The sequence below is a fragment of the Acinonyx jubatus genome, chromosome C2, assembly GCF_027475565.1.
Source record: "Acinonyx jubatus isolate Ajub_Pintada_27869175 chromosome C2, VMU_Ajub_asm_v1.0, whole genome shotgun sequence".
Taxonomy (NCBI): Eukaryota; Metazoa; Chordata; class Mammalia; order Carnivora; family Felidae; genus Acinonyx; species Acinonyx jubatus.
The window spans coordinates 104,689,520-104,706,940 of record NC_069384.1 but is presented as its reverse complement, the minus strand read 5'-3'; the positions used below and the strand labels follow the sequence as shown (position 1 = coordinate 104,706,940).

At 37.3% G+C, this 17,421-nt stretch overlaps 1 protein-coding gene across 1 annotated transcript in view; it reads left to right on the top strand.

Annotated features, from left to right (window-relative positions):
• The window catches only part of RSRC1 (arginine and serine rich coiled-coil 1), a 414,930-nt gene extending 406,702 nt beyond the window's left edge, over positions 1 to 8,228 (top strand). The window contains exons 9-10 of the mRNA XM_053221270.1: positions 7,022 to 7,174; positions 7,859 to 8,228. Coding sequence (XP_053077245.1) covers positions 7,022 to 7,174; positions 7,859 to 7,951 — 246 coding nt within the window. The 3' untranslated portion in view covers positions 7,952 to 8,228. The remainder of the gene's footprint in view (positions 1 to 7,021; positions 7,175 to 7,858) is intronic.
• The last annotated feature ends 9,193 nt before the right edge of the window (positions 8,229 to 17,421 follow it).

Below are 17,421 nucleotides of genomic sequence, written 5' to 3'. Positions count from 1 at the left end.
TTAGATATTTAAGTAGTTGTAAGCTTGAAAGTATTACATACATATTTGTAAATATCCATTATTATCCTCATAAAATAAATTTTTCAAGTTGGAGATATTTGCTTAAGGTTAATATTGTTTATCTTCATATATGTTCCCAAAGTCATCCTCCAAAAACATTGTACCAATTCAGATTCTGCCCACAAGTGCAAGATGTCTGCCTCTCACACCCTGGTTAACACCAAATCCTTATCAGATATTTTTACATTTACTGACCTGATACGTGGTCAGGTAGAATTGACCTTTTGTTTTTCTATTAGCATTTCCCCTGTTGCTGGTGACATGGACATCTTTTCAATTACCGTATACTTTTTAAAATAATTCATCCTGGAGAAGTGACTTGAGCACTGGGGCCTGGTGCATAGCAGTAGACAGCCCTGGTTAATCCGTGGTCCTTGCCTTGTTGTTTCCTGAATTTCATTTGAACTTTTTATAATTTGCCACCATAACTCCTAAAAAATGGTGGAACTCTACAATGGACATCCATAAATATAGTTGCTCATTTTATTTACTATCTTACTCTTTAATATCTTACATATAAAGGTCATTCATATGTCCTCATAGAATTGTAATTTATTTTGTTTCCTAGTATTTGCTTTCTGAAGTTCATCCTGACTTCCCAGCTCTGACTGGACTCAAGATAACCTAGCATTTTCTTTCTGTGGAAATACTCATTCCTCTCTAGTTAATACACCAAGTTTTCCTCTAAACAACTTTTTCTCTTTGGTACTAATTATTAATATAATAAACTTATTTTTACTTCCATTTTTTTCCTCCAAGATACTAGTAGCTCTTCCAATAACAAGCAAAATCAGCAATGAGCAAGGATATTGATCAGAAGTATACCTGATAAGGGCATCTGGGTGGCTCAGTCAGTTGAGCATCAGACTTCAGCTCAGGTCATGAACTTGTGGTTCATGAGTTTGAGCCCCACGTCAAGCTCTGTGCAGACAGCTCAGAGCCTGGAGCCTGCTTCAGATTCTGTGTCTCCCTCCCCCTTTGTTACTACCCCACTTGCACTCTGTCTCTCTACCTCTCAAAAAAATAAAGATTAAAAAAAGAAGAAGAAAAAGAAGAAGAAGAAGTATACCTGATGTAGTATAAAGAGGGTGAGCTTTGAACTCCAAGAGATCTAAGTTTGAATCTTAACTTCCACACTTCTTGCCATGATCTTCAGTGAGCTCTCAACCTCTTTGGGCCTCAATTTCTAAATTCATAAAATAGAACTAATAATACCTACCTGTTGGATTTGTTGAGGAGTAAATATGATGATTATCAAATACTTAACATGGTTCTTGATCCAATAAGTGCTTATTTTTAAATAACATTTTATAACATCTAAATTATTTGATATTTAAGTACATTCTGTAAACTAAGCATAGTGCTTAAAAACTTCTACTGTAGTTGCTCAGTCTTTTTTAAGTATAAACATCTTACCCCAATTACATTTCTTAATATGCCCCTGATTTTCTCCAAGTATCCATGCTCACCAGTAAGGCAGACCTCTTGCTGAGAAACACAGAAAATCTTTAGACATCTGGCTTTACCTTTAAAGTCTTTTGAAAGGTATAAATGTATTAATATCTGTATATTTCAATTCCAGAATCTGTAATGCTTTCACCTCACTGTATCCGCTAAGAAAGTTTTAAAACTTTTTTTTTTTTTTTTTACATTTATTTATTTTTGAGAGACAGAGAAAGAGCGTGAGCAAGGGAGGGGCAGAGAAGGAGACACAGAATCTGAAGCAGGCTTCAGAGTCTGAGCTGTCAGCACAGAACCCTACACGGGGCTCAAACCCATGAACCACAAAGTCATGACCTGAGCCGAAGTCGGACACTTAACCAACTGAGCCACCCAGGCGCCCCTCCCCTAGAAAAGTTTTAAAAGATTATTTCCCTTAACATCTTAAGGTTATTAATGTTAAGATAACTGGCTAAATCCAAGAGAAAAGCTCTTCTTCCTAAATCTCCAACAAAACCCTATATAGCTAAATGGCTTTCCATGGGACCAATAGAAAGGAATTTCACCTACATCTCTGATCAAAGGGACCACCATTATTAATTATTTTAATAATTAATTTCTGTTGCTTTAGTTTTTAGTGATGAGCTGGAATTTTCTCTCACCTTTAATACAGCTTTTCTTGTACTTCTAATTCAGATGCCACTGTTAGAGAGGATTCAGATGAAATAGAGGCCTCTCATAAGGAACATAAGGACCATTCATGAATTTGTATGGAATAAATCCATCTACGGTTCCAACTGGCTTTTAGAAGAGGTGTCCCTTAACAGTAATTCACACAAAGAAATAAAATCAATTCTGGAAAGCCTAGAACTGAATAGTTCTAGATTGGATAAGTATGACAGAGAAGCAAAAGCAGCCTAGAAATTATTATTGATCCAGCACTGTGAGTTGTGCCACTTAAAAATATATTCAGTTAAAATATTTTCTTTCTTTCCTCTAAAATTAAAACCAAATTATAATAAATCTCAGGTTTAGCAATTAGGAAGCAGTGGTCAAAAGCATGCGATATAAGGTCAGACAGATGTAGGGTCAGGTCTGATTCTGCCATTTACTGGCTGTGTCCTTAAACCATATGATAAACTCATGACTCTCATATCTTTTTTTTTTTTTAATTTTAAATTTATTTTGAGAGATAGAGAACGTGTGGGGGAGGGGCAGAGAGTGAAGGAGAAAGAAAGTCCCAAGCAGGCTCCATGCTGTCAGCGCAGATCCCAATGTGGGGCTCGATCCCACAAACCATGAGATCATGGACCTGAGCCAAGATCAAGAGCTGGATATGTAATTGACTAAAAAAAAAAGATCTTGAAAGAAAGATAATACCCCTGCCAGAAGTTTTTATAAGGATAAGCAAGATACTTTACATAAAGCAACCAAGCACCTGGCACATAGGAAGCATTCCAGAAATGGAAGTGTTACTGCTCTTCTCCCTGCTCCTGCTTCCACCTCTTCCCCTTACTGAATGCTGAGGGCTGCATTTGTCTGTGGCTTCCTTAAAAGAAATTGGAGATGCAAGGGTTCTCATTTTGGTTCAGTCACAGATTGTTTTACATAATTTTTTTTATGGTCTATAGATCCTAAAATTCTCATTTGAGGCTTGGTGACCTATTGTATTACTAAGCAACTGGTTAAAAAATTACTTCGCAGCTTTACAGTTTACTAAACTTACTGGTTTAGTATACACACATCAGCTTTGGGCCAATTTGTTTCAGCACAGCATTGGGAAACATTAAAGCACTAATAAGAAAATGATGGAAAACAATGGTGTATTGTAGCCCCACTTTGTTTTTTATATTTAAATAATTTAAAGTAACTAAAATAATAATGGCTATCTTTAATGCTAGACATTTACCATATGTGATTTGTCTAATATACCAGTAACCTTTATTTACAGCTGAGTAAGCTGAGGCTCAGCAAACTTTATAACCCACAGTCAAAGTGCTAATAAATGACAAGAAGGAGCATCCAAACAATATTTATTTAGCTCCAGAGCCTGTGTTTGTTTTTACTAATCCAGTGTCTCTCATAATTATGAATTCAGTGCATTTTTTCTATTGAAGTATAAAGAAAGCGTGCATTCACTAACTGGAACATATGCTAAAAATCAAGATGGCATTTACCTTGATGAATGTACAGTCTAAAGTATTAGACTGTATCTAACACCAGATTTTTATTAGTCACTGCATTTCAAAATGATCAGAAAAGAATTGATGGGCCAACAATGAATAAATTTACACTCAACTGTAATATAAAACAGAGAGCCAATTTATTAGTTTAGAAAATGATATCCCTTTCCAGTTTCTAAAATATCTGTGTCTGCAATATAAGGTAGGGATTCAGGATGCCCAAGAAGCTGAATTATTTATCAGGAGATTATTTAGCAAAGGGAGGTAAATTATCAGGAGGACTATTTTATCCAAATCATGGGGAGATACGGGCTATCCCTGATGCATAGCAAAGACTAACTCTCCTGAGGACTAAATTACTCATGACCCAAGTTTCAACATCTTTCTCTCCTGGACAGTTCTACACATATTGGTATAAAGTTTGTATGTCTGAAAAAAAAGGTTTCTCTATACTAAAACCCCCTTCAGTTGATAGAGTCTCTTAGCTGTGTTAATTGTACTGATTAATCTAGGGAGCTGTTACTATAAAAGTGGCTATTACAATAACATGCTAGACATTGTGTCTCCGTCAACACATATCGATTTAACTAGTTTAACTCTCTGCAATCATGTATCTCTTGTGTGAGTAGATAATCTGATAGCTCCCACTATATAATCAACTTCTGGAACCAAGATGCAGTTTGTGTCCCAAATAAGCCTATTGCCAGTTTTTCAACCCCAAAATTTTTGTAGCTAACAGATATTCACCTATGTTCAGAAAGAGGGTGAATAACCCTAAGCAGCTGGGTCATTTATTCTTTTACTTGAGGTGCATTTTAAGCCAAGTTTTCCAAGCTGAACCACCAGGTGGCAGTGCTACTCAAAGCCGGATATTGTTAGTGACCGTGTTGTGGATTTTTTTTTTAAGTCGCATTTTTCTCAGTTTTCCTCAAATAAAGAAGCAATTAATGATCCTTGTCATACATTTTTAATTACTAATTATTAAATAATAATAACTTCCATGCTCTCATCCTAACCTCTGAAAACTGTACCTTAAATGTGTATAAGCACTTCTCAAAAGAAAACCTTAATGTTCTATAGGTAAATACAGAATGAGAAATTATTTCACTTTTATAAATAGGATGTTATCTCTGCCACCTGAATATGTGCAATCCACATCTTTGACAACTAAAGTAACAGCACTTCACTATTTTCAAGGCAGTTCAACACTGCCAGCCTCCTGGCTAAATAGAAGCATGACTAAGATATACAGAATTGCATGCTCTTCCATTCTCTGCATGGCAGCATAGACTACCAAAAAATGATATCTGGACCTCATTGGATTAGCATTCTTCCCACTTTGCCCTATACAGAATGTTGGGCTTTACTGTTATATGTCCTCAGTTTTATAAAGGGTGAGTATAATACCACAAGGCCTCATGGGCCCAATATGTTGGAGACATAGAAATGTTTGACACCTGGGAGGGAGGGGGGGAATATTGGCCTCATAGTATAAGAAGACAACTTCCAAGTCAAATTTAACAGTTATTTGTCTAAGTATCTCTATGTCCCTTGTTACAATTTGTGATTATGTATTGATTTTTATTTTGATTTGTTAGTAATCTGTTGGCTGGTCCCATTCACAAAATATAATCTCTAGTTGGGGCAGGGACCATATCTATTTTACTGTCCCTTGGTACCCAGTGCTTAACAATTATTAGCACTCAATAAGTACTAAATAGATGGATAACCAGTTCTAAGATAAATCATCCTAAGAAAGAATTAACTAATCCATGTAGATTTCATTTTCTAGATGTCTTTCCTGGTGACGTTTGTTTTACCCTTCATTTAAAAAAGTGGATGTTCAGGGGCGCCTGGGTGGCTCAGTCGGTTAAGCGTCCGACTTCAGCTCAGGTCATGATCTCATGGTCCATGAGTTCAAGCCCCGCGTCGGGCTCTGTGCTGACAGCTCAGAGCCTGGAGCCTGTTTCGGATTCTGTGTCTCCCTCTCTCTCTGACCCTCCCCCGTTCATGCTCTGTCTCTCTGTGTCTCAAAAATAAATAAATGTTAAAAAAAAATTTTTTTTTAGAAAAGTGGATGTTCAGTAGTAGCTAAAATAAAGAAAATGGAAGTTCTAAAACTACACATATGGAACCAGTACTTTAACTTCAATTCCAACTTCTCATCTAGTCTATTTCATGTTATCCCTGCAGACTTGCTGCTAATCAGCCACTTCCCTGTCCTTCTTTCTCAGGGAGGGGTGTGCTGGAATTAACCTGAGAAAGCATAACACTGCTGGCTCCTTCTAAGCAGCAGCAACGATTTATTAGTCTTCACGTGCCCAGCATTGAGCACAATGCCTGGCACCTAATATTCCATAATGGAATATCATTCAGCAATAAAAAGGAATGACGTCCTGACATATACTGAACCTTACACGGATGAATCTTGAAAACATGCTGAGTAAAAGAAGCTGGGGTGTCTGGGTGGCTCAGTCGGTTAAGCGTCAGACTTTGGCTCGGGTCATAATCTCATGGTTTGTGAGTTCAAGCCCCGCATTAGACTCTGTGCTTAGAGCTTGGAGCCTGCTTCAGATTCTGTGTCTCCCTCTTCCTCTCTGCCTCCTCCCCTGCTTGTGCTTGCTCTCTCGCTCTCTCCCTCTCTCTCAAAAATAAATTTAAAAAATAATAATAAATGAAAGAAGCTGGTCACAGAAAACAAAACCACATATTTTATGACTTCTTTTATATGAGGTATCCAGAATAGGCAAATCCATAGTGACAGAAAGTAGATTAGTGTTTGCATAGGGATGGGAAGGCTGGGAGAAGTGGGGAGCAGTGACTGCTAATGGGTATGTGGTTTTTTGGGAGAATGATGAAAATATTCTGAAGTTGCTTGTGGTGTTGGTTACAAAACCCTGTGGATATGCTAAGAGCTATATGAATAGTGATATGTGAAATATATCTCACTGAGGCTGTTATTTAAAAAGCAAAAACAAAATAACCTTTGAATTTCCTTTTTATATCTGAAGAGGCCAACTAAATGCTGGAGATTTGTCACAAGCTTGTTTTAACTAATAGAATTTAGTTTTATGAAATATATTTTTCCATAGTATGGACTCAAAGTACCAATTTCTTAAGAAAAGTATGCTGATCATAAAAAATGATAAACATTCTCTCAATGTTTTTATATCTGCTTATTTTATGACTAATTATTTCTTATTCAATAACCTAGGGTCTTTTCGTGCTTTATCTCAAAGGAGACTAAACGAACAATTACAATTAAAATCTGAGATATTATTAAAGCAAAATTTTAATTGTGTGTTGTGATCTAATTAATAACATACTTTATGTTTCAGTCGGTGGAACCTGGTGACGTGAAGCACACAACTGCAGCATCAGGACCAGCATCAGTAGTTGCTGATCCACCCAGTACTGAAAAAGAAATAGACCCTAGCAGCATCCCCACTACCATCAAGTACCAAGATGACAATTCTCTGGCCCATCCAAATGTAAGAGCCTTAAATCGTAAGAATGTCAATTGAAGTCTAGTTGACTGAAATTAATTCAAACTGTTGTCCTTTTTTGCTGATGACAAGAAGACCATTGGAAGAAAAGGATTCATATGTTCCTATTCGTTACAAATAAACAGCTAACCCCCATCCCTTAGAGCAGTGACATTGAATCTGGTGTGGTCCAAATCATGTTGTCTGACTTTTAGAAGTATTCTTTCTATGCTTAACAAAAATAAGCAAAAAAAAAAAAAAAAAAAAAAAAAAAAAAGATTTTTGTTTTCTTTTTAATCTGGCACTAAAAGATCTAATTCTGGTTCAGCTCCAGTTGGTTCATTGACTGTGAACATGTCACTGACACACACATATTTTTCTGTCTACTCTGAAGTGGTATCATTCCACCGTGTCTCTGATAAAGGGTATAGGAAATACACTTCACAAAATAAGGTGTAAAATTGTTAACACATGATGCTGATATTAGTCCTTTTACTCCAAGACTTTCTGAACATTAACTCCAGGTAGAATATCTTCAATTGAGAAGGCAATTGTTAAATTGAGAAGTAGCCAAAACTTGCGCTAAAAGATGTATTCTATAAAGATGTTTTCTATGATTCATGTTATGTAAGGTCAAATCCAAGTTATTGGCAAACTATAACATTTTTTCTTTTTCTTTTCCTTTTTTAGCTATTTATTGAGAAAGCTGATGCTGAGGAAAAGTGGTTCAAGAGATTAATTGCTCTCCGACAAGAAAGGCTAATGGGCAGTCCTGTGGCCTAAGTGAAATACATATGGTTGAATTGACAGTAACATTGGAAATTTAGGTTTTAAAATCCCAGTATTAACGTTTTACTCTTAAAAAGCAGTTAGCTGATTATATTAAAAGGTAATACCATTTCATTTTTTTCTCACGTAGGCTTGAATATTTGTTGATTTGAACTTAAACATTGTGAATATTAAAACTAGTGTGAAATTTAACAATGCATGAAAATGTCATACTGTTAATAAAGCTAATCTTAAAAATATCAGTGATAATAAAAATAAATGGTACATAGTAGTGTTTCTGAGTACAATTTGGAAGATACCAGTCGTCATGTAAGAACACAATTTTGCATATGTAAGAATCAAACTATATCCTATACATATGAGATTTCATCTTCCATGTATTATGAAACCATTTTTGAATCTTTTATTTCACCTTATTATAAAAATTTAGGCAGAATAAAAAGCACTCTAACCAATCTAAGCAGAATGAGCATTTTAATCTTAAAAGAAAAACATTTTTTTAAAATTCTTGACAAATAATGATTTTTGCTTAGAGATCAGCATTTACGAAGTATTCCTTTTTAAACATGTTAGCAGATCCCAGTTCATTCTTCTAGAAATCATATGTTCATGCTAGACCTCCTCAGTTGACCAAATACCCAAGATGGGGAAATCATTTCTGAGGAAACTGAAAAAAAGCTCTCATTTCGGCCTTACTTAACCAACTGCTGTTCCCTGCAGAGGAAGCCAGCTAATTGTAATTTTGATAAGGCTGTCTGTCATTGTAGAATACCTTTCTCTAGTAGCTGAATGAAAATCAACTATGCAGTCCGTGCTAAACATGCCAGAGATAAGATTCTCTAGGCCTTGCCTTACAAAACTAGTTTTCAACAACTGCCATGAATATTTCCTTTCTATTTTGTTCTGTTGTCTGGTCTCACTCTAATTTAGTCTCTCTGGAGACTATACCTCAGAATACAGGATACACACGCAAAGTGTTTGGGAGAAGATTACCAATATTTAGGACAGTTTAAAGCCATCTTTGTTATATTTCTGAGACTACTACAATTCTAATTCCTGTTAAAAAAATTTTTAAAATATTAAGATTCCAGGTGCAAAAGGTCTGGAAAATAGACTGATGACAAAATACTTGTTTTCATACAAGAATGGTTCACATTCTAAAATAGATGCCTGGGTTTTTTTTTTCTTTTTAGCTCTCAGTAAAAGTGCCCAGCATAAACTAAGGTTTGTATGGTTTTTAATATAGATAGACACGTTTTTAGTGACTAAAAAAGAGCTTACAATTTTTGAAATATTTTGTATTTCATTCTTTGCATAACTTGTAAACAGTAAAAGTACACCCTTTTGGAAAGTATACCTTAGTGGTCTAGGCAAGACTCTGGGTTGTCATTTGGGCCACTAGGTTATTCTCCAGAGAGCCTGGACTAGGCATTTTTTTCTCAGTATGTCTAATGTTCCTTACCTGTAATATAGTGAAAATATTATTATATACTTTAATTATGTTTAACACCAGTGTTCCTTTGTGGCAAGTAGCCCAAATACAGAAGTTTAAATTACAATTGATTTGTATTTTAAAGCTAAATACAGAGATAAAGAATCAAGTTTTTTTTTAATTAACTAAACTTTAGTCCCTGCAGAAACTCAATGACTATTCCCCTCTTTCCTGATTGCCAGTATGATTCATTTTAATATATTATTAACTTCATTTACTTACATTCCTGTTGAAGCCTACAATATTACCACACAAGCCAAATCAAATTTAATGAGAAAGACCTCAGAGACTACTATCAAATATATCACCATACTCAAGCTAGGTGATGCATCCTGGCTTTCTTTAATATCCTAATATAATGAGTCTATAAAACAGAATAATCCCTTTCATGTCACTTGACTAATGATAACAATTTGGACTTAACATGAGACCTCAGTGTTTCTTGAAGCGTTGATTTCATACAAAATGATGAGTGCTAGTAATATAAGTTGGTTTTTCATTTCTGACTGCATCCTCAGGGAAAATGGAATACGAACACTAAGTCACTCACCTGCTTCACTTCAGCATCCTCACATTAAAATGAGGATGCTAATAGTGGACCTGCTTTCTTTGGGTTTTCAGTAAAATAACATAAAAGAACGCCCTTTATAGAAAAAGTATACTATTTTGTCAAAATAACACTTTGGCATGGTAGCCATCTTCATGAAATACGGAACAAATAGTTGCATGTTATGGTGCAAAAGCTACACCTCAACATCCATGTACTCCACATGTATGCCCTTGAAATGCCACAGCCAATGGATTCCATCCCCTCCCTCCCTGCCAAGAACACAGGAAATCCTACTTGCTCTGCAGTTAACGACCTGCCATCTACTTACTGGAGGGACCTCAGGTCTTCTTCAGTCAAATTTACCCACTTATTCGTTAATCTTTTTTTGAATACCTAGTTTGCGCTGGGCACAGTGCGTGCAGTTGGGTATACACACGTGAATCTAGTGGGGATCCTGCCTCCTCAAGGCTTAGTTATGAAGCCCAGACATGTAATATGATATAACTAATAGACTACTTAGTGGCAGAGGAGAGGGCATGGTTGCAGTCGAAAGAGAAATTACTCCAAGTTAGAAAATTAAAGAAGACTTAATGGAAGAAATCCCAACTGACAAAGACTTGAAAAACAAGATAGCTCCTGGAGCCACAAGAACTCACAGCCACCCCCCTCCATCTTCCTAATAGTTGATCTAGAAGGCTGGGAACCATCACAGTGCTAATGCAGGGAAGAATCTCTCTCACGAAAGACCCAAGTGGCCCTGCCTCTCAAGAAAATATTTGAGGGGTGCCTGGGTGACTCAGTTAAGCAACTGCCTCTCGGTTTCAGCTCATGTCATGCTCTCACCATCACGAGATTGAGCCCCATGCTGGGCTCTGCTCTGACAGCACAGGGCCTGCTTGGGTTTCTCTCTCTCTCTCTCTCTCTCTCTCTCTCTCTCTCTCTCTCTCTCAAAAATAAATGAATAAACTTAAAAAAGAAAATATTTGAGTCTTTACAGCAGAACAGGAGTAAAAATGGAGGTAAGAAAGAACACTTTGTGAATTCTCTAATCATCTTCACCTTTTATCATAGGGATAGATGTTGATCAATATATTTAATTCATGGGGGGTTTTTTCTAAATCAAAGAAAATGCTCTATCATCTATATTTCCAAGTTACTTTTACTATCATTGGATCCCAGCATCTAGCCCATTCCTGACACAAAGAAGTCTTTCAATAAATACTTTCCAATGAAGGAAGAATAGATTTGTCCATGTTGAATAAGCAGTCTATTTAATAGTCTGGCTATTTAAATGAATCAAGCTATTGGGGCACCTGGGTGGCTCAGTTGGTTAAGTATCCAACTTCGGCTCAGGTCATGATCTCACCGTTCATGAGTTCGAGCCCCATGTCAGGCCCTGTGTTGACAGCTCTGAGCCTGGAGACTGCTTTGGATTCTGTGTCTCCTTCTCTCTTGGCCCCTCCCCTGCTCACTCTCTCTCTCTCTCTCTCTCTCTCTCTCTCTCTCAAAAATAAATAAACATTAAATGACTCCAGCTATTTGGAGCCAGTACAATTAATCAATCAAAAAAAGTTCTATACCAAAAGAATTGAAAGTAGGGTCTCAAAGAGATGCTTGCACACCCATGTTCATAATAGCATTATTCACAATAACTAAAACATGAAAGAAACCCAAGTGTCCACGGATAGATGAATGGATAAGTAAAATGTGGCCTATATATACAATGGAATGTTATTTGGCCTTAAAGAGGAAGGAAATTCTGAGTGAAATAAGTCAGAGAAAGACAAATACCATATGATCTCACTCATACGTGGGATTTAAGAAACAAAACAATGGAGAGGCATCTGGGTGGCAGTCCAACTCTTGATTTCAGCTCAGGTCACGATCTCAAGGTTCGTGAGTTCGAACCCCACATCGAGTTCTGTACTGACAGCCCTGAGTCTACTTGGGATTCTCCCTCTCTCTGCCCCTCCCTCGCTCACACCGTGCTCTCTATTTCTCTCTCACACACAAAATGAATAAGCTTAAAAAAGGAAAAAAAAAAAAAACGGCAAAGGGGGAAAAAAAAGAGACAAACCAGGAAATAGACTCTTAATTACAGAGAACAAGCTGATGGTTACCAGATGGGTGAAATAGGTGATGGGGACTAAGGAGTGCCCTTGTGATGAGCACTGAAATGTATAGAACTGTTGAATCAGTATATTGTATGCTTGAAAATAATATAACACTATATGGTAACTAACTTAAAAGGAGGAAGGAAATTCCACAATATACTACAACATGGATGACCCTTGAGGACATTATGTTAAGTAAAATAACCCAATCACAAAAAGACAAACACTGTATGGTTCCACTTTTGTGAGATACTCAGAGTAGTTAAGATCATAAAGACAGAAGGCATAATGGTAGTTGCCCAGGCTGAGGGAGGGGAAATGAGCTATTATTTAATGGGTAAAGAATTTCAGTTTCACAAGGTGAAAAGAGGGGTGCCTGACTGGCTCAATCAGTACAGCATGCAACTCTTCATCTCCGATTGTAAGTTTGAGTCCCACGTTGGGAGGAAGGATTACTTTTTTTTAAAAAAAAATCTTAAAAAATTAAAAAGAGGAAAAGAATTATGGGGATGGATGGTAGTGATAGTTTCACAGTAATGTGAATGTATTAGTACCACTGAACTGTACATTTAAAAATGGTTGGGGCGCCTGGGTGGCGGAGTCGGTTAAGCGTCCGACTTCAGCCAGGTCACGATCTCGCGGTAGGTGAGTTCGAGCCCCGCGTCAGGCTCTGGGCTGATGGCTCAGAGCCTGGAGCCTGTTTCCGATTCTGTGTCTCCCTCTCTCTCTGCCCCTCCCCCGTTCATGCTCTGTCTCTCTGTCCCAAAAATAAAAATAAACGTTGAGAAAAAAAAAAAAATTTAAAAATGGTTAAGATGGGGGCGCTTTGGTGGCCCAGTCGGTTGAGCGTCCGACTTCAGCTCAGGTCATGGTCTCACATTCCATGAGTTCGAGCCCCGCGTCGGGCCCTGTGCTGACAGCTCAGAGCCTGCAGCCTGCCTCTGATTCTGTCTCCCTCTCTCTCTGCTCCTCCCCTGTTCTCTCTCTCTCTCTCTCAAATGAATAAACATTAAAAAAAAGAAAAAATTTTTTAAAAAAAGTAAAAATGGTTAAGATGGTAATTGTTACGTTTATTATACCACAGTAAAAAAAATTCTAAAATAAAATGTCATCAGTAGGTACAAAGTGCTTTCTGTTGCATTTGGGACTCTGACAAATGGAGCAGAGTTTAAGCAAGGATCTTACTAGTTCTACCCTACACCAGACTTTCTGGTCTAATTTTTTTATTGCTTAAATGATATTGCAAATGATGTGGATGTGGTCATTCAGGGTCCACCTGCTGGCTCCTATGATTGCTGTCCTTGCAAGGCCAGTGTTCAAGAAATAAAGGCTACCAATATAGTAATACACACTGTAAACTCAACAATGTACCGTTTTATTTTTAGATCTTGAGAAGGAATGGCAAAATGATCCTGCTACAGCTCTCAGACAGAATGATGAACTGAACTGACCCTAACCCTCTCTTAGCATCATGCAACATGGTACTTGGGCTTAAATCCCACAGTGTAAAAGACATAGTAGAGTGCAGGCTCCCTTCTTGGTCTTTTTTAAAAATTAACTGCTAAAATCCCCTGTCTTCCATAAACTCCATAACTACAGTCTATCTGCCTGTGCTTATTCCACAAAAATTGTGCCATAAAATGAAAAATGAAATTGAAATTTTAAATAATTGAGAAATAAATAAATGTTTTCCAAATGCCAGCACAATGACTGAATGACTATTGTTAAAGATTAGGTAGATTTTTTTAAACAAATTCTGTCACTGGATTGTTTATTTAGCAGCACTGTAGCTTTTCTCTTTTCTCTTTCTGCTGTAGTAAGTCTAACTGACCTGGAGAAGATAACTCCTATGGCAACTAATTTATTCATAGTTTGAAAAATACCTTTTTCAAAATGCTGTGTATATGGGCCCAGCACACTTCCACTGCATGACTCTGCTCAAAATGCTGTGTATATGAATCACCTGGAATCTCAGTGTGTGAGGTGAAAATGGAGAGGCATCTAAAACGATGATCTCCCATAAATATGCTTTTCTCCATGTTTATTTCATTAAAAAGAAATTGTAGGGACGCCTGGTGGCTCAGTCAGTTAAGCATCCGACTTCAGGTCAGGTCATGATCTCAGGGTTCGTGAGTTCGAGCCCCACGTTGGGCTCTGTGCTGACAGCTCAGCCTGGAGCCTGCTTCAGGTTCTGTGTCTCCCTCTCTCTCTGCCCCTCCCCCCCCCTCAAAAATAAATAAACATGAAAAAAATTAAAAGTAAAATTTGTATACCTACCATAGAGCATAATCAGCCTGTCCTGTGTTACTTAATAGCTATTCCACAAAAACAATTCAAGGGGAAACCCTATTCACATTCACACTGTTCTCCTTACAACCAAGCTTATGTTTTAAGGTCATGTGGGCTACTTTCAGAAAAGATGCTCAGAGACTTTTAACTTCCCTTCTTTATAATTAATAAGAACAAATGTGTTAGCATTCACCACAGCCTAGAAAATACCAGAGACTCCATTTTTATTTGTTGTCCTTCACTTGAAATTCCAATTTCAAAGCATTTTCATCTTGCGATAATACCTGTGCAATGTAATTCCAAAGAGACGTTATTCAATTAATTTCTAAATCCCTTCAAAAGGCATTTACAGCTTAGCTTTAAAAGAGTTATAAAAATATGTTTTTATCTCTTTTTATTTATTATTTTTTTTAAGAAGCTACCTTAAAATTCTCACAATCTCTGGAAAAAATGCCTGTCTTCTTACCAGCAAAGACAGCATGATATTAAAATGTATTTTTACTTTGGGAGTCAAAAAAAATGATCTAATATTTAAATGTTATTGGGGGGTTTGAATATTGGATTCTAGTTCAAATGTGGAATGTGTACATTAAATGAATGGCCACTATTTTACTAAACTAATTCTGTTTCTAAGTACTTAAAAATTTTCTCAAGTTTCATGTATGTTTTCTATAAATTATATAATTTAATATACCCTGGTAGCAAATGGTCTCGTACAATTTATTAAATCTGCTCATTTGCTAGCCTTGCATAAATACAAGCAACAGCTTGATAAAAGAATATAGATAGTGAAAGTTATATCAAGAATTAACCTTTTACAGGGCACCTGGATGGCTCAGTCAGTTAAGCATCCAACTCTTGATTTCAGCTCAGGTCATGATCTCACAGTTTGTGAGTTCGAGCCCCACCTCAGGCTCTGTGCTGACAGCATGGAGCCTACTTGGGATTCTCTCTCTCCCTCTCTCTGCCCCTTCCCTGCTCACATTCTCTCTCTCAAGTTAAATAAGTAAATAAAAAGAATTAACATTTTTCTTAAGTGATGTGTTCAACATTTTTGTGATTTGTGAGTTTTTTTCATTAAAAAAAACTTTTAAAAAACACAAAAGGAAAGTCAAGCCATCCGTATGCAACCAGTTTTTTAATGTAAAGAAATGTCTGCCCCTCCTGTTATGCTGCTGCCTTGTCTCTCCCTGCAAAGTGACCATTGTTAACAGTCCTTCCCAACCTTGCCCTATGTTTAAAAATATATATCTCTGTGGAGATATTGGTGCATGGCTCTCTTTTCAGACCATGAAAACAGATTGGTCTGTAATTAACTTTTTTCCCTGATATGCCGTCAATAACTTTTTTGAAGCAATACATCTACATGCCTCATTCTTTTTTTTTTTTTTATTTTTTAACGTTTATTTATTATTGAGAGACAGAGAGAGACAGACCATGAGCAGGGGAGGGGCAGAGAGAGAGGGAGACACAGAATCCGAAACAGGCTCCAGGCTCCGAGCTGTCAGCACAGTGCCCGACATGGGGCTCGAACTCACAGACCAAGAGATCATGACCTGAGCCGCAGTCAGATGCTTAACCGACTGAGCCACCCAGGCGCCCCGACATGCCTCATTCTTTTTTAATGGCTGCATAGATTTCCTAAAAGTGAAATTGCTGTCACAGAATATGCACATTTCGCATTTCAACTATAACAGCAGCAGTAAGTAAACAAATTAGATGATTTTATGCAAATTAAGATTGTATCACTCTCTTCAAATAATTTAAGAACTAAAAATAATTTTATAATCAGAACACATTTTATGTAGCTAGTTCCTTCCATATTCTCTTCAAAATAATTCTTCACAGTGTCCCAGGAGGCTGAACTTTACAGACTGCATCACCCAGTTTCCCTTGCCCTCCAGCTTCTGGTTGGGTTCAGCCAATAGGAAGCACCAGCAGGACTTCAGAAGAAGGAGGAGAGAAAATCTATACCTTTGCTGGGCCATGTTTCAGTTGTGGCTGGTTTCCTAAGGCCACAGCTCTTGTAGGCTAGCCCCTTTCCCAAAGGTGCATCTCTCACTGTGTTACACTAACAGCTCCTTCCTCTCATCCCTTCAGACCCAGGGGCTGAAACAGTTTCCTGTAGCTACTACTGCCTGATTGGGGCCCTTAACCCTGCCCACATCCCACATCCCTGTATTTAATACCTTCATTAAACTCTTTTTAGTATGTCATCTGTTTCCTGCTGAGACCAAAGCTGATAAAGTTATCTTCAAGGGCAGTGTATCAATTAGGACTAATTAAGTATATCAGTTTCATAACAATAGCATAACAGCAATAGCAACAACAAACCGGCTCAAATAAGAAAAATGTTTCTCTCTCAAGTAAAGGACATTTAAAGGCAGCTGTGATGGACTCATATGTCAGGGACTTGGGCTCTTGTTCCACCGTCTTCAGTAGATGGCTTCCACCACATGCTTCAAACATGGCTGAAGCTGTATCCAACATTCTCACATTCCACATGCCCACATTCCAGGCAGCATAAAGGATATACGCTCTCCCTTTTAAAAAGACCAAGAAGTTAAAGTTAAAAGAGACTTGGCCCACAACCGTAGAGTCAACTAATCTTCGACAAAGCAGGAAAGAATATCCAATGAAAAAAAACGTCTCTTCAACAAATGGTGTTGGGAAAACTGGATGGCGACATGCAAAAGAATGAAACTGGACCACTTTCTTACACTATACACAAAAATAAATTCAAAATGGATGAAAAGCCTAAATGTGAGACAGGAAAATATCAAAATCCTAGAGAAGAATACAGGCAATAACCTCTTTGCCTTCAGCTGGAGCAACTTCTTACCAGACAGGTCGCCAAAGGCAAGGAAAACAAAAGCAAACATGAACCATTGGGACCTCATCAAGATAAAAAGCTTCTGCACAGCAAAGGAAACAATTAATAAAACTAAAAGGCAGCCTACAGAATGTGAGAAGATATTTGCACATGATATCCAAAAATCTATAAAGAATTTATCAATCT